Source organism: Cyprinodon variegatus, unplaced genomic scaffold (genome assembly GCF_000732505.1).
Source record: "Cyprinodon variegatus isolate N-32 unplaced genomic scaffold, C_variegatus-1.0 Scaffold217, whole genome shotgun sequence".
NCBI classification, from domain to species: domain Eukaryota; kingdom Metazoa; phylum Chordata; class Actinopteri; order Cyprinodontiformes; family Cyprinodontidae; genus Cyprinodon; species Cyprinodon variegatus.
In genome coordinates this window covers 1,094,388-1,111,678 of record NW_015150670.1, presented here as the reverse complement: position 1 = coordinate 1,111,678, position 17,291 = coordinate 1,094,388, and the positions used below count along the sequence as shown (strand labels likewise).

Genomic DNA, 17,291 nt, shown 5'->3' with positions numbered 1-17,291 from the left:
GTTGTGTAATCTTTCGACTCAGAGTGAGAAACTCAGGGAACCTGTACCAGAAAAAAAAGGCTTGAAATATTTCACTGTCTTAAATGGCTTTCTATATCAGTTTCATTTTCATTGACGAGAGACAAAAATAGTGAAATTTACATGATATTTACCTTTTTTTAAGCTGTGCTTGTTTATGGATACTTGTGATTTGGATCTCTTTTTGACTCTTTCTAGGAATACATCTGTCCAAGATGTGATTCAGGTTTCATAGAGGAAGTAACAGATGACTCCAGGTATGAAATTTGTTTATTTAACATTTCATATTGATGTTAAAGTGATTGAACTTTAGATGGAAAAAAATAGAGTTGTACCGTTGAAGTTGGTCCTCACGTTCCAGAATGGCGCTAAGAATTCACATTAATCTAAGCTTCAGGATATGTATCTAATGTGTCTTTTGTCCCCTTGTGCGCTGTTTCCCTCAGTCTCCTAGAGGGTGGCGCTAATGGGATAGATGACACAGCCACACAGTTTGCAGAGGTATGAATTTGTTCCAAGGCTTTCTGGGAGTAGTTGAAGGAATATAAACGATATAATATCAATGATGTTGCTTCAATTTCTTCTTCCCCTCTCACCCATTGACCTTTTTTTTTTTTCCTTTAACAATTCTTTCTACGTATTACTACTCACACTAACTTCCGTTTTTTTGTCTTTAGCTATGGCATCTCTTGTTGCTGGAGCGACCGTTTACCACAGACAGAGACAGTCCCGACTCTGACCATCGGATCCGCGGAGAACGCCTGATGGGCTTTGGTGATCTGGGGGGGTTGGGAGGTGGATCGATTGGGGGATCTGTCCCGACAGGCCTAGGAGGATCCATGGGGGGCCTGCTAGGATCTGGGGACAACTGGGGACAAGGGCGTCCCCCTCGTTTAAACAGCCAGAGGAGATACAGGTCCAGAGGCAGCAGTCGGCCTGATCGCTCCCCAGCTGTGGAAGGGTAAGTTGTGTCTACAGCTCGGCTCAGTTGTCGTCCTCACTCCTCCATGCTTTCAGTGATAATGACAGTAAGTTGCTTCTAACCCTCGTTTCCAACAAACAGCAGCTGAGACATGTTTCAGCTTTACCACAGTCGCTGGAGTTGCTCACAGCTAGAGAGTGATTTGCTGCAACTTGTTGATGTTTGTGGTGCAGCCCAGCAGTTCATTCTGATGTATGTACACTGACTTTTGACTAAATACAAGCTGATATTCACTGCAAAAAGCCAACATGCAGATTGTCAGTAGCATATCAGCTCTAATATAATTTGCTGCAAAATGCCATAAATCAGTTGGTCAGTTGAAAAAGAAGAATACAGCACATGGCAAACCTGTAACGAGATTTTATTTTTGGATTGTAGCCCCCCTCTTGTGTTATAATATCCCATCCCATCTGCCAATTCAGGCCCTTCAACTAAAAACGCTCACAAGCAAAACTCTCCTCACATCTTTTTATTTTCAGTAAGCTGTGTGTAAACATTTTAAGCCTGAAATGAAGCTGCATGATATCAGAGTCACCTGCAATAATGTTGTCAAAATGTTGCATTAACGATAAGATTTGCAAATAAACATTTTAACAGTGATTTTTTTTTTTCTCGACATGACTTCATAACAAAGGCTCCAGATTATGAGCAGTCTATCTAGATTCTAACTTTAAAATATAAATAATTATTTCTGTTTCAGCAAGATTTCAAATTAAATTAGCTTCCAGTCAAGTTTGTTGCTTCTAAATGATTTTAAAAACTATCACCGCTTTTTTTTTTTTACCTTCTAAAACATTTTCTGCTGCTGCATTACGCAAGTGCCAGCATTTATATTTCAGGCACCTAGAACCTGAACACATGGTACATAAATACCTAGCTTAGTGTCATTCAAGCAGTCCTTGACAATATGCAGATTCCATGTTGATGATCATCATAAATATGCAGTATATTGTGTATTCCTGGCTAGAGTGATTCATCGGTGAGATAATTTCTCTAAGATGTTGAGTATCAAATTATAAAAAAGTGAAAAAGCAGCCGAAGTGCAAAAAAGAGAATGGACCACCTATGACAGGCCTTCTGTAAGCTTCTAACTTCAGTTTAGTTCTCTCTCTGACAGGATCGTACAGCAGTTTCTAGCTGGACTCTTTGCCAACTCTGGAGTTCCTGGCTCACCTCCTCTGTCATGGTAGGACCTCAGCAGCGTTACAGAAGAAACATCATTTTTAAATTTCTTATCTCCAGCTGGGCTGTTCTGTCTCTTTCAGGACAGGGATGCTGCACTCTAACCCAGGAGATTATGCATGGGGGCAGGGAGGGTTAGATGCTGTCATAACACAGGTGAACTTTATTTCTTACAACCCTTGTTTTTTTGTTTTGTTTTTTTTTTTTCATCTTTATTTTACCATTGAATTTATCCGTGTGTGTGTGTAGTTACTAGGTCAACTAGAGAACACCGGCCCACCTCCAGCAGAGAAAGAGAAGATTTCTTCCCTCCCGACTGTCAGCATCACTCAGGAACAAGCAGGTCAGTCATATTTCCTGCCTTTCAGCTTAGTTTGTCACCAGGTTTGTCTTGACCTTAAAAGTAACTACAGCTGTTTTGTTTGTCTAAATGTAATCTCTTTGTAATGGCAATGTTAACTTTTAATTCACAGTCCTTGTTTAGTGTTATTCACACATACAAGAGCATTCAATGCACTGACCTCAGTTATGATTAAAAAGTATTTAAGTAGATGTTTGTTTGTATACATAATCCTTTGGGTTCAGAATGATTGTCTATAGGGAGGCTCCTACACAGGTTTAAAATTTGTAATTCTAAGTATCTTATTGGTTCAGATGAATATTTTAATATGAAATTAAAGAATGGTGTTTCATATTTATTTTGTTTCTCCAGAGTTTTGTGCTGTTTTATGTAGAAATGACACTTACTAACAATCGGATCAGTTGTGGTTCTGCTATGTCACCTCTAGTGGGTGGTGGGGGGTTTATTGTATCTAAAGTCTTATCAGAGAACAAGTTGGGCTGAAAAATGTATCACAATATCAGCCTTTCATCTCAGTCGATATCGGTGCATATTGGTGTTTTGTTTACCTATTTGAAATAAGAACCAGGGATAAAAGCCTGAATTTAAATTGTAACCCTTGTAAAGTGTAACCATTATAAAAGGTCAATCATACTATCTCAGTCCGTTAGCTTAGCCGTGAGACGTCAAAATGCTAAATCTTTTCCTCTGCCTACATCCCTCAAAATACCACGTGGTTCTAGATTGAATTTCAGTAAAATTGACAAATGTATTTCTGCTGATATTATGTGTCAATCATGATATACATTAGTATTAATTTATGGCGTAGCCCTAAGTATAAATATTTGCCATAAATGCAAATCATATAATTGTATTGACCTTTTAAAATGTTCCAAATATGTAGAGAAATCTAGAAATCAGATCGCTTTAAAGCTTTAGTATTTTGATGTAATAAATGTGATTAAACCTCGTCACTATGGCTAAAAGGTCAAATATCCATTAAACTGGAATAGATTAACACTTTCTCCCATAAGCCACTCACAGTGACAGATTTTGGTGACCTTATTCCAAACTTATCCTCTCTTAGGTTTGAGAATTGATAAGATATTCACTATTCCAATTCTCTTATCGATTCTGTGAAACGATTCGATTCTCTTATCGATTCTGTGAAACAATGAACTTGGTGAGTGCACAGTGACATTTGTCTACCCTCGCCTGGGACATTCTATTACTGCCTGCCTCTGCGAAAACAGAAGGCAGTGAATGGGAGCTGCCAGCCAGGCTACCCGTCTCGTCACAGTCGTCTAAGTTTAATGGAGAAGGCATCCGTTTAATGAAAAAGCATTACTGTACAATTTAGGTAAACAAACTTATCTCCCCCTGATTTAAATAAACAAGCTTCACCTTTCTCTGGCTTCCTGAACTGCGGAGCAACTTTGTAGCATGTTTAATAACCCCAAAGAGAGATAGGAAATTGGTTTATTTCCAGAAATGGCATATGATTTACTAGGAACCACATTAAGCACAGCCACTGATATAAAACTAGCTTCTTACCACCAGAGTTGCCTTCCATGCTGGTCGAAACTTTAGCTTCTGTCCTGAAGCATCAAAAACACAGCATTCGTTAAAATGTATGCCATGTCCTGTGTGCAGGTGTTTCTGTATGTTGGATGTATTTCCTCCTAGCGATGTAATTGCCACTTTGCAATGATTGCAAAACACCTTGTTGCCATCTTTCTCTTCCTTAAAATGAAGCCAATCTTTCGAACGCTTTGGCCGCTTTTGTTTTCTAGACTTACGCCTGGTTACGTCATACTTGCATAAAAAATGTGACGTAAGTCGTGCTGCCCAGCGCTAGGCTCTGGTGCTGCCTGAAATCGATAAGAGAATTGTTAAGCGAGCTGCTAAACGGTGCCATGGAATTGGAACACGGAACCGGTTCTGAACAGGAACCGGTTTTCGTTTCGCATCCCTATATACTCTTAGATGTTTTTTGAGAGTTTACCTTGCACTCATTAATACATACTTATGCTTGTGACTTAATATCATCTTACAGCTCCATTCTCAGCTCAAACTCTTAGTGTTAAGGGAATAAAACAGATAAGGTATATTTAAATAACACACATGTGAGACTCTACTAATCATACATCTTTTAATCAACCTGTAAAAAGGGCTATTAATACCAAAATGAGAACACATATTCCTGTTCTCTCCTGCAGACTGCTGTATGGAATGCCCAGTGTGCAAAGAAGACTTTGCAGTGGGAGAACCAGTCAGACAGCTACCCTGTAACCACTTCTTTCACTCAGGCTGTATAGTACCATGGCTGGAAATGGTGAGTCACAATTCAGAACAACGGGCATATGATTCATTTGCTGTTTATAGGAGAGTATGCAGACGTTAAAGCTCATTTAAACTAGCCCTCCAGAATAAAGCAAGAAAGTATTTTTTCTAGCAGGTTCCAGGCATGCAAGATGAGTATCTAAAAACTCCAGTGACTGCTGCAGCCTTATCAGTGTCTGATAAGGCTGCAGCAGGCAGTGGCCCTCTGCATCTACAGCAACTTTAAAAAGTATGGATACCTCTTAAGCTTTTTGACATGTGATGACCGCAGGCCTCATTAGGATTTTACCTATGAGAAGAAAAATATACCTGGCTTTAAGTTTTTACAAAATAAAATCTGAATTTTATGGCCTGCATTTATTTTCAGCCCCCTTTTTTTCTGATACCCCTTACTAAAATTGAATATAAATTTGCAAGTTAAAAGAGGGCACAGGAAACACGTGGTAGTGGGGGATCTGATTAGAAGCACCCTAAACACAACATCTCACATGATGAAATCTGATGATGCAAGCTTAGAAGCTGGTCACTGTTGACTGAAAATTAATTAAGTTTATTTATATAGCACCAATTAACAACACATTTCATCTCAAAGTACTTCAAACACAATTCAATCAGACCATACAGACAGATTGGTAAAAAGTTTTCTACATAGGGAAACCCAGTTGAATGCATCAGTCATTACCTGAGCAGGATTCACTCCTGCTAGATGAGCAAGTTACGACAGTAGACATTTTCTTATATTCTGTCCTTGAGTCTTCAGCAGTCCCTCACACAAAGCATGCATGTAGCAACAGTAAAGAGAAGAAACTCCCATTTAACAGAAAGAAAACTCCAGAAGAACCAGGATTATTGTGAGCGGCCTTTTTCTTAATAGCTTCTGCTGGAGGTTCCTTTCTGTTAAAAAGGGAGTTCTGTTCTGCTAAAAAGGGAGCAGGCATACAAGAGGAGCATAGATCCATTAGAAACTTTCCATGTTAGAAAAGCTTATGCTAAACTAGCTCCAGAGGTGTCGCTGTCTAGGAAAAAACAGTTAGGTAGATGAGCTCTGAGCCGCCATAAAACTTGAGCCCACAGCAATGTCTAGAAGATAAACAGGACTAAGCACTGAAAAAATGGAACCCACGCTATCTTCTATAAATGATGTTATTGATGTTAGCAGCCCAGCTGATATTTCTCTCTAGGATGATGTATCTCAGCCAAACAGGACCAGACCAGATAAAGCTTCTATAATTATAATGGAGTTAAATACAAGTAAATTAGTGAAGAAACTTTGTTAGAGGTAGCCAATGATTTAAACTAAATGAATTGGTTAATAGAAAATTAGTTAGAATGACCTGGTCAAAATATAATTATTGCTAGATTTAGATATTCAAAGCTGAGTGACTAAAGGTGGTTCCACAAAGTGTGGATTTTGTAAACGACTGCATACTTTTGGAGTTGTTTATCATTTTCAGTCTGATTTATAGAATAAGAGAATTATAATGTTTGCAATGTGTCAAACTCCTATGTTACTTCCTAAGATGTATCTGTTATCAGTTGTTCTCTGATTGAGATCCAGGGCGATGAGATTTTTAATAGGATTTAGATTCATTCTAAACTCATGTTTTTATTTTTGTTGCTGTTTTCATTGTTTGAGATTTGGAATCGAAAGCACATCACAAAAAGAAGCGTTTTGATGACTTTCTATATCTGATTGTTTTTTTGTTGTTTTTTTAGACCAACTGCAGTAAGCTGACATGTACCTATTTTTTTCCCCATGATGCTGCAGCATGACACGTGTCCAGTGTGTCGGATGAGTTTGAACGGAGAAGACAGCAGCAGTCAGCCCTCATCAGAGTCCCCCTCGCTCTCTACGGACCCCCGCACACAGGAGAGATGGTCCTTTTGAGACACCCAGTTATCTCATTCTCTGCTTTCCGTCAACTACATCCAACAACAAAAAAAAACTTGCTACTCATTTTCCACATTTTCTCTCTGTTCCCTTCTGGATAATTTGAGTCTCTTTGTATATTTATTTTCTATTTTTAATGCCTTCTTCTTCAGTCATGTACCCTCTTTAAGACGTCTTAATTTGTTGTGGTTTGCTAAAGCTATTATTTGTCCGATAGACCAGCCTAGATTGACTCTACTTTTGCCCTGTATTATTTTGTTTTTCTTCCCAAACAGCAAACTTTTCTTCCTATACATTGCTGCAACACTCCGCTGGGTAAAAAAAGAAGACAAACTTTTTCCGAGACGAGCAAAACGCAGCCACTATGCCCTGTAATGCTACTGCTCCATGCAGACCGCAAAAGTGCACAATTTTAGGATTCGTGAAATCTTGTAGATGTTCTAATAAAATTGTAATGAACTGATATTTAGTTAGAAGACAAGTATGATATAGAAAAAAAAATACATGAGTTTGGCACATTTTTTGTGATGCTGGTTCCTTCAGCACCCCGGACAGCTCAGGGTCCAGCAGGAACAGCTTTATGTGCCCCCCCCCCTCACCACCATCTGAATTATGCAAAGGAAACACTAGCTGCTAAAAACACTGCTTTGAATAACTCCAGGGTGGTGGGTTTTAACGAGGCTCACACCAGCCAGAAGACTGTCGGAGGAGCTGATTGTCTGCTTCATGACTTGATGAATAGGAAAAAAAATTATAGGAAGACCTCGAGATTAATTACGTAAGAAGAAACTGTCTTTTTTTTAATTCATGAGTCCAGGACAAACATTTTAAAGAGCACAAAACAAATGCCATGACTTCCAAAATGATGAAGATTTGTGAAAAACTAATCGGTTACAAATTCAAGAACAGTTCTAGAAATTGAGCTATTTATGTTGATTTGTGTGATTTATGGTCTTTGCTGAAGCATAAGGGATATTAAACAACATGCCAGTTCTTTATTTTACAGGAAGATGTTTATCTTTTAAATCCAGCGGATGTGGAGTTAACAGGAATCCAATTAAAGGGTCATAAACCGGAGCTGTTATCTTCAGACAAAAGGAAGCATTTTTTTAAGCTGTCCTAAATTCTCTCAGTCTGAAACTTTGCATTAAGGAAATGAACATTTTCAGTGTTTGACCCTCTGATGCTTTAGATGTCAAACTTCATGGTGTATATATTATATACAAATTACATCCCTCATTTTAGACCTCTGTTCATGACAGACTTGTTTTGATTTACATTTTTATCATTTATGTCGATGTAAATAATTCTAGTCCTACTTAAGGTTTGCAAAGAAAAAGACATTGAGAAAGGCGACACAAATGTGAAATAAATGGTTTATCAAAACTGTATATTATAAATATGATAAAATGTTTATGATGTATCAATAAATTGACAAAAAATGTTGCTTGTTAACAGTGCATTTAATAGTTGATGAAGATTTTGAAAAAATGCGCTTTATTTACAATAAAACTTGATCATTTTAATACTACAGAGAGGCTTTTACAAGCTCTGTTCATTAAAGAAAAAAAATCAGTCCTTCAGTAGCGTCAAAGCTCCAGTGGTGATTCAGTTCAAGTTAATCTGATGAATAAATCACTTCCAGTTGTTATGGATTTGAATTGTTGAAAATATCACATAAACTAAACTGAAATAAGATTTTTAAATAATAAGGGGGAAAAAAAACCATCTAAATGTTAAATCAGAAGCTGGTATTGGGTCTGCTTCCTTTCCAATCACCAGCAGATAAACCAAACGGGTGTGAAATGTAGGGACGGATGAAGGCTACATGCCAGTTGAGCTACTGTTATTGTTTCATACCCTCGCATTTGCTGTGAAATAGTCTGCAAAATAAAATAGCATATCAGTGCAGAGGATCTTAATACTTAATTTTTTCCCCTATACTCATCTGCTTTTCAGAGGTAGTAATACAACATTTTCCGGGGTTGGGAAGGCTTGTTTTGTAAGCGGCCAAGGACTTTCTTTGGTTTTAAGCATCAAAGGACAAAGCTCATTTAGGCTGAAACCCAACTTAAAGGTATAGTGGAGGATTTTCACGAATATTTGAAAGGACCCGCCCTCTCCACTTGCACATGCACAATTCTGTACCCGCTCCCGAAAAGAAATGCTCATTAAACACGTGTGAAAGCGTGCACGAGACCATTTCCCCTTGTGCATGCGCTGTTTGAAAGTTGCTGTTTGCATCGCTCATAAAAGCTTATTTTCCCCCAATAAAAGATTTGCAATCTTCCCACGTCATACTCACCAACGTTAAGTGAAAATGGGGATGAGCACGTAGGACGGCCTTATGTAAACGTATCACCAGAATGATTGACAATTCAAATGCTTATTTTGACGATCCATCCGGAAAAAGAACATCCTCCACTATACCTTTAACAAACCTTAACCTATCAGATAAATGAGAACGGTGTCCGCTGTGGGTGTAAAGCTTTTAGCTAGACTGCACAGTTGTTTGTAGATCTATAACGGACTGATAAGCCCACTTTTGAATTTGAAACTGATCATTTTAAACCCCAACTAATCGACCAACAGCAGGCATAGAATGTTGAAAGACTCCAAAGCGATTAAACAGTCAAGGTCCTAGCCTATATTCGTATCCATGGGGTTGCATATATGGGTTTCACTTCTATGAGCAAAACCAGTTAAGCCTCAGGTGTGGAATGCATATAGGACCCTTAATGGACCCACATTTTACTCCTGCTCCATCTGTGTTGGCTGCTGTTTTTTTTACTCCCTATGTGAAAATTGCTTGGGATGGTACAGGGATGGTCACTTGGTAAAAATAGAACATAAGGTATTAAATGTATCCACTTAAGAATATCGTTTCTGGCCAAAAAGGTAGACTTAAAGAGCTGCAAACTAATGAAAAGTATCAGTCTGGGTAATGAGAAGCTGGAAGTGTAATGTGATTTAGAAATGATTGTGAAACCAGTGATTAGAGAAATGTTGGGAGTGTAAATATTGTTAAATCTCAGTGCGTTTTCCAAGCAACGGTGAGCAGTGAGTGGGCTGGAGCAGTGCAGGGAATGTAACCCACAGCAGGATCCCAGACCTCAAACGAGATGGTAGAAGACGACCTGAACACAGAAACACAAAGCGGGATAAGTATTAACCTTAAAAACAGCAGCTAATAGATCTGGGTTCTTTATTAGTACCTGTTGAGAACGATCAGCACCACAGAGCCGTCTGGTCTGATGAAGGCGGAGAACTCCAGCTGTGTCTTCATGCTAGCAGCCACCCCCACCCTCTGTGATCCCTCCCACAGGAACGTACTGTACATAAAGATTTCATTGTACAAAAAAAAGTCAAAAACACGTTTAATTTAAAGTAAACAAAAAAAAAAAAAAATCTGATCACCTAAAGTGGGCCATGCTGTAGAAAGTTGGCTGCTTGTAAAAGACGTCCCGCTCAGCATCCACAATGACGGGGCTGTCTACAAAGTTCTTGACCCAGTTTGGTCCACCAGTCGGGTTCAACGCCAAGTTCCAGTCAGTCCAGCCAACAACGTAGTGATTTAAGTCCTGAGGCAGAGAACCACCCCTCACTTTAGAAACAGAGACTAAGACTCCTGAGTAAGATGGTGGTTTTATTAAGTGGATCTATTAACTGAACATCTAGTGTCTCATCACTAAAATCTTTTGCAGTTTGAAGTTCTAAAGCTCAAACCGCAAAATATTTTACTGGGATTTTATATGATAAACCAACAGAATATTAGTTAAACCATAAAATGGAAGAAAAAAACATGCAGCAATTAAGATTCAACAAGAACACCTGAAATGGTTGATGGTGCTTTTACTCCTCTTTTAGCCAATTTTAAAGAAGCAACAGATTAAGAAAATATCAAAAGCTTTTGACATCTCCATGTTACTCTATCCATCATCCTGTTATATAAGACAATAGGAAAAACACAAAGTTAAAAACAGTGCAGGTAGAATGGCTGTTTGGAGGACTGCAGTAACAGGAAGAGATGCAGGAATCCACAGTTCTGTTGGGACAAATCAATACTTGTCTGTTTTGCAATTTTCAACTTCATGTAGAGAGGCAAGAAAATATATATATTTTATCAAGTAAAGCCATAAGAAGTTCTCATATGTAGTTTACAAACATAGCATATATAGGGGACACGGCTAATCTACAGATAAGCTCATTGTAGTGCTGTGTAATAGATAGACATTTAAAAATATAGCAAATATGGAACAAGATAGAAGATAATACCTTATATTGGAATGGTCAAGATTGCAATTTGATTGTACTTTTCTGAATACCTGTAGGTTATTAGGACATTTATCTTTTGTTTATCTAAATCAATTTGTTAGAAAATGTGCTTGTGCAACATTAGGAACAAAGTTTTGAATCAGGGGTGCATCTTTAGAATTATTTTATGAAAATATTGTGCATTGCCATACAATTTAGAGCGATTACTTTTTGGCTCATATCGCCCAGCCTCAAGCTAAATACAGGACAATTCCAGAAGAAAAGCTGCTGGAGGCTGCAGAGGGCTTGAGACTGGGGTGGGGATTCCTCTATCAGCACCACAATGACTAACAGTCAGCCAGAGCTACAAAACTGGAGTTCAGAGATTTACTCCGTCTATTCTGACTGAGCTTCAGTTCTCTTAAAGATGAATGGGCAAACATTTCCATTTTGCTCTGTGCAAAGCTAGTGGAAACATGGCCAAAGGACTTAAAGGTGCAGATTAAGCTAACGCTACCACTGCCAAAATATCACTTGCACTTCACAATTATAATTTGTGTTAATCCATCATATAAGATCCCAGCAAAAAAAAAAAAAAAACGTGTCATGACAACATAGTATAGCAGAGAGGCACAAAGAGTATCAAGTTTCTCTTGACCCAGGATGTCTTCTACCCAAGTGAGAACAAAATGAATAGAATGGAAGGATTCTAGTTCCCCCCTTTGAAAGTTAAGAAAGATGAAGACCAGTTCCAGCTTGCTCTGCAGCCCTGCAGGCAGTTCTTCTATAGTGTGCAGCAGAGTGTAACATTTAACCTGCACTGCAGCATGGGTGGCGGGGGAGAACTCGCCTCTCTGGGACGACTTGCAGCTTGTCAAATCTGACGTCTCTAACCGGGGATCTGACTGAACATGTACAAACCCTCATGCATGCAGGGAGATCAGCTCACCTCTATAATGTCATGAGCGTACTGTTCTGCCCTGTCCCAGCTTCCCAGCTTCACTCCTCGGTTCAGTGGTGTCCAGCCAGCGCAGGCCTCCGTGCCAAACAGATAGTACTCTGGGTAGAGTTGATTAGTGGCTCCCAGGCTAATCTCTGCAGGGACCAGACCGTCTGCGTACCAGTGCACTGCCACGCCATGAATGTATCGTGCTGCATGAACATCACTGAGAACCTGCAGGGGCCAAGAAAAATAAAAATGTACTTTAACTGGAGATTAATTGTGTGAAACTAATCTATATACATTAAACCAGCTTTCAGGTACTATAATTTCTACTAAAATGTGACCTTGGGTGAAGGTTGAACCATATTAGTGCTCTGCACTCAGATGCAGGGCAATGGCAACCTTCCCGACTGAATCCAAAGTCATTACTCTATAAAGCAGGTTATTTAAAAAAAAGAGCCTGAAAAACAGTGTTTGAAGGCCAATGAAAACTCAAAAGAATCTAAAAGTTATTCTTTGATGCAGAAAATTTTAATTCTTAATGTGTGCGTTTTCTTTAATCCTTTAATACATCCATCGCCATTTGATCACATTCCCAAAATAAAATAAAGATTTAATGATAGCTCCCATGCAAAGCAGAGCTCCAATGTCAGAAAAAATAAACAGCTCTAAAAGATTTGACTATTTTACATGTCTGGAAAAGTATGGAAAAGAAAAATGGAAAAGGAAATAAAAGTATTTCTTTTTCTCTAACACCATTTTATCCCTTGCTTGTCTCTGTCCATAAATCACCCATGTTTGTTGTCGTTTTCTTGTTTTTGTCCTCTTTTCTTTGCTGTATCTTTCTCTATGACCATCTCCATCCCTACTTCCCCTTTTCCACCCATCCTCCCTCCCTTACTAGTATCCTTTCCCCTGACCTACCTCAGTTTATGGCTTTAATCCAATCTTTCATTCTTCTTTGTCTCCTTCCTTTCATTACCTTCTTCACTGAAGTCTTCCCCTCATTTTTGTTTGAAACATTGGTCATATATTTATTATGCTCTTTAGTTGAGGAACTGTAGAGACAAGCTCATGAATCGTTCCACACATCCCAAAGTCAAAACTTTTTTTAAGGATGAAAAAGATGAATTTAAACTTCTCTGCTTGAGGTGGAGCAGGGAAACCTGCAGGGTACAACCTAAAAATAAAAATCTACCTCACATGAAAATCTGAAGACAAGAAACAAACATCACATTTCTAATAGCTAGTGTTGTTGCTAAGTTATATCCATATGATGCAAAAGACTCGCATCTAATGTTGTAATTCTCCTCTGCAGGTCATTCTTGGCTCTATTTTATCCTGAACAAAGGTCAAATGATGGCTCTGAAAGAGCTTAGACCCCTGTTAAAATTCAAGGAAGTGTTATGTGGGGAAAAAGGAGAAAGTTTTCAAATTTTTTTGCACCTAAGTGTCATTTATCCCACACAGCTGCACTTTTCTATACTTATAACAACGTTTTAAGCAAAAACTGCAGAAGACTCAGGTGGAGGCAATAACAATCGCCCGGATCAAAGACGACCTGACAAACAGACCACAGTTTGTTAGACTGAAGGGTCAGCTGTCTAATCAGGTAGTTAGCAGCTTCGGAGCATCACAGGAGATGGAACTCTCTCCATTCCTTTTTACTCTGTACAAGTCTGACGTCCAGTTCCAGAGAGACTACTGTCATCTGCAGTTATACTCAGATGACTCTGCAATCATTGGGTGCATCAGAAATGGACATGAAGCTGAGTACAGGGAGCTGGTGAACAGCTTTGTGGTATGGTGTGGAAACAATCATTTGATCCTGAATGTGAGCATGGGAGAAGAATGAAAAAGATGGAGGAAGAGTATAAATAACTTGGTGTTCACCTGGACAACAGACTTAGGAAACCTTGCCGTTTGCACTAAGATGCTACATATCTTCTATAAGTCTGCTGTGGATAGCGCATTCCCATTCTGTTAGGTCCAGATCTCAGATGTATCTACCAGAGTAAATCTCTATGGCAGGTCTATTAGCCCATATTTAAGATTTTGAATAAAATCTACTTAGTTTGCAATTACTTTGTATTGAAGTCCCATTGAAGTGCCATTTTTAGCTGAACTCGTCTCAGATCAATTGTTGAACATGTCTTGAACTGATTTACATAAACAAAGGATAGAGTGGATATCAGACCTTCTAAGTATCCTTTCTCAGATTTCAAAGGCCAATTAAATATCAGAGAAAACCACAAATATTTGATATATGTCCATCAGAGCTCAGGTAGACCAGTATATGTCATTTTAATAAAGCTTCTTCACTCAACACAAATATAAACATTTTTGGTTTTGCTCCCATTTCTTATGAGATGAAGTCAAAGATCTAAAAGATTTTCCAAATACACAATATCACCATTTCCATCAAATATTGTTCTCAAACCGGTCTAAAACTGTGACAGTGAGCACTTCTCCTTTGCTGAGATAATCCATCCCACCTCACAGGTGTGCCATATTAGACACCATGATTAACAGCTGTGCCTTAGGCTGCTCACAATGAAAGACCACAGAAAGGTACAGTTATGCTCTATTTTTGGTGGGGATCAGTATCAAGTCAGTATCTGGTGTGACCACTATTTGCCTGACGCAGTACAACACATCTCCCTCGGATAGAGTTGATCCGGTTCTCAGTTGTGGCCTGTGGAATGTTGCTCCACTCCTCCTCAATGGTTGGCGAAGTTGCTGGATATTGGCAGGAACTGATTAACGCTGTCATATATGCCGAACCAGAGCATCCCAAACATGCCTAATGGGTGACATGTCTGTTGAGTATGCAGGCCAGGCAAGAACTGGGCTTCCAAGAACTGAGTACAGATCCTTGCAACATGTGACCATGCATTATCCTGCTGAAACATGAGCTGATGATCTTGGATGTATGGCACAACAATGGGCCTCAGGATCTCAGTGTAAACCAGGATTCATCTGTGTAAAGAAAACCCCTCCAACGTGCCAGACACCAGTGAATGTGAACATTTTCCCGCTCAAATTGGTTACGACGACAACCCAGAGTCAGGTGGAGACCCCGATGAGGGGGACAAGCAATCAGATGAGCTTCCCTGTGAGGGTTTCTGACAATTTGTGCAGAAATTCTTTGGTTTGTAAACTGTTTCATGTTGGAGTGGCTGGTGTGAACAGGCCCTGGGCTGGTGTGGTTACACGTAGTCTGCGGTTGTGAGGCTGATTGGATGTACTGCCAAATTCTCTGAAAAGCCTTTGGAGACGGCTTATGGTAAAGAAATTAACATTCAATACACGAGCAACAGCTCAGGTTGACATTCCTGCTGTCAGCATGCCAATTCCACGCTCCTTCAAACCTTGAGGCATCTGCGGCATTGTGCTGTGTCATAAAACCACCTTTCAGATTGGCCTTTTATTGTGGGCAGTCTAAAGCACACCTGTGCACAAATCATGGTGTCTAATGAGCACCTTGAAATGGCACACCTGTGAGATGGGATGGATTCTTTCAGCAAAGTGCTCACTATCACAGATTTAGACTAGATATTTGAGGGAAATGGTTTTATAATGTATGAGGGGAAAAGTTTTAGATATTTGAGTTTGTCTCATAAAATATGGGAGTAAAACCAAAAGTGTTGTATATATATTAGTGTTGAGTGTATTTCACTGCAGCCACATGAGCAGCTGAACTTCCAATTCTTAATCAGATTCCTCTTGGAACAGTATTCTAATTTTATTCCCTTTATGAATGTTTGATCCACTGATTGTTTCATAAAACACTGCAGTTTGTGATTTCTGATCCCATCTGCATCCATGTAGGTTAAATTAAGTTAGTAAAGGACTTTCCCTACTGCTTCATCTGTCTGTCCTTGGACTCACCACTTTAGCCCAGTGGGGCAGCAGCAGGCGGTTGTCATCCAGTATCAGGATGTGTGTATGTTGGTGTGATGAGGACTGCAGTGCCGGGCCCAAGTCCAGAGCCACCCAGTCCCTCTGCTCCTCAGGAGTAAAGCCAAGAGCCTGGAAGCTGTAACCACAAATAGACTCTAATGTGACTTTCTGCATTTTAAATCCTAAAGGATGCTGCATAGTGTTAAAAATTAAATCAAAGACCTGTAGTTTGCCATTTGTCCTGCAGAGGGCTCATTTCCTGTAGTCAGTGCCCAGAAGGTTAGGTTATACTTGGCATATTCCTCAAGGAACCTGTGAGGGAGAGTTAAAGCACATCAGAGTATATCTCTATAGTATCAGGCATGTCTGATGGGTGACAATTCAAAGTAAATGAACCACAAATGACCTGACATAGTACTGAGCCCATGTTTTATGCTCCTTGCCTCCCGGCTGGCCCTTCAGGGAACCCTTTCCTATTAGTTCACCATTAGTTTTCATCCAGGCGGGGGCGCTCCAAGCACTGCCCAGCAGGGAAAGGGGGCGAGGAGACAATGCCTGGGCACGCAGCAGCAGAGGGATCTAAAAACAAAGAGGAGGATGGAGATGAAGACACAAAAGAGATGAACATGTTTCTGTGCCATTATAAAGACAGAGACCTTCATGTTCACGTCCTCAGGGGCTAAAGCAAAGTTTTTCAGTTCATAGTCCGAAGGTGAGTCAGCGTATGTGTACAGACGAGTGGAGAAGTCACAGCTGGCCATGGGGACACGCACAACGCTATAGCCGATACCTGGTACAAGGCAGAGAAACAAACTGTTCAGGCTCTTCAGTTGTTTATAACCAGCTTGGCATTTTGATATTGCTGATGGATTTATAATGTCAATTTGCTTCTTTTGTTGAATAATTTCCGTTTGTTGTGTCACATTCCATGCACTGTAGCCGTTTGCAAAATGATATCAACATGGAGCTGGTTATATTCTGAATGGGTCAATCACAGAAGGAGCCTCCCTTCTTATTTCAACTGCATTTGTGGTCGTAAAAATCAAATCAGCAATAAAAAAATAAAAATAAAAAAAGAGCTTGAAGCTCTGTTTATTAGCATAAGGTGTTTCTGTCAAATAAATGATTTGGAGAATATATTGATTCCTTACTCAGATGTTGCCACACTTTAAACCCTGCAGGTGTGCAGTATCTGGTGATTTTCTCCTCCAACTGTGACAGCAGCGCTGCTGCGCTCTGATTACATCAGTTTCACTGACATGCCTGACTTACTTTATTTCAAAACCTTTATCTCTTCACTGTGAAACAGACCTTTAATAACACTAAGGATTATATTTTGCAGTCATTTAATCCTGTGTGCTGCTGACATGATGAGATACATGTGTATATATGTATATATACACATATATATATGTGTGTGTATGTGTATATATAT

General features: G+C 39.4%; 2 protein-coding genes across 4 annotated transcripts in view; one reads left to right on the top strand and one right to left on the bottom strand.

Moving 5' to 3' along the window:
* The window catches only part of rnf115 (ring finger protein 115), a 12,493-nt gene extending 4,834 nt beyond the window's left edge, over window positions 1-7,659 (top strand). Inside the window, exons 2-9 of one of the 2 annotated variants that reach the window (XM_015380575.1) lie at window positions 217-275; window positions 465-519; window positions 696-979; window positions 2,118-2,186; window positions 2,266-2,338; window positions 2,432-2,525; window positions 4,742-4,857; window positions 6,634-7,659. In XM_015380575.1, coding sequence (XP_015236061.1) covers window positions 217-275; window positions 465-519; window positions 696-979; window positions 2,118-2,186; window positions 2,266-2,338; window positions 2,432-2,525; window positions 4,742-4,857; window positions 6,634-6,753 — 870 coding nt within the window. In that variant the 3' untranslated portion in view covers window positions 6,754-7,659. Of the gene's footprint in view, window positions 1-216; window positions 276-464; window positions 520-695; window positions 980-2,102; window positions 2,187-2,265; window positions 2,339-2,431; window positions 2,526-4,741; window positions 4,858-6,633 lie in introns of both variants that reach the window. The other variant, XM_015380574.1, reaches the window with a different exon arrangement.
* A 309-nt stretch (window positions 7,660-7,968) lies between these two features.
* gba (glucosidase, beta, acid) overlaps window positions 7,969-17,291 on the bottom strand; it is a 10,790-nt gene continuing 1,467 nt past the window's right edge. For both annotated transcript variants that reach the window (XM_015380573.1, XM_015380572.1), the window contains exons 5-12: window positions 16,513-16,646; window positions 16,263-16,435; window positions 16,079-16,168; window positions 15,845-15,992; window positions 11,960-12,184; window positions 10,174-10,337; window positions 9,972-10,088; window positions 7,969-9,893 (exon numbers count right to left, since the gene is read on the bottom strand). In XM_015380573.1, the coding sequence (XP_015236059.1) occupies window positions 9,788-9,893; window positions 9,972-10,088; window positions 10,174-10,337; window positions 11,960-12,184; window positions 15,845-15,992; window positions 16,079-16,168; window positions 16,263-16,435; window positions 16,513-16,646 (1,157 nt within the window). In that variant the 3' untranslated portion in view covers window positions 7,969-9,787. The remainder of the gene's footprint in view (window positions 9,894-9,971; window positions 10,089-10,173; window positions 10,338-11,959; window positions 12,185-15,844; window positions 15,993-16,078; window positions 16,169-16,262; window positions 16,436-16,512; window positions 16,647-17,291) is intronic.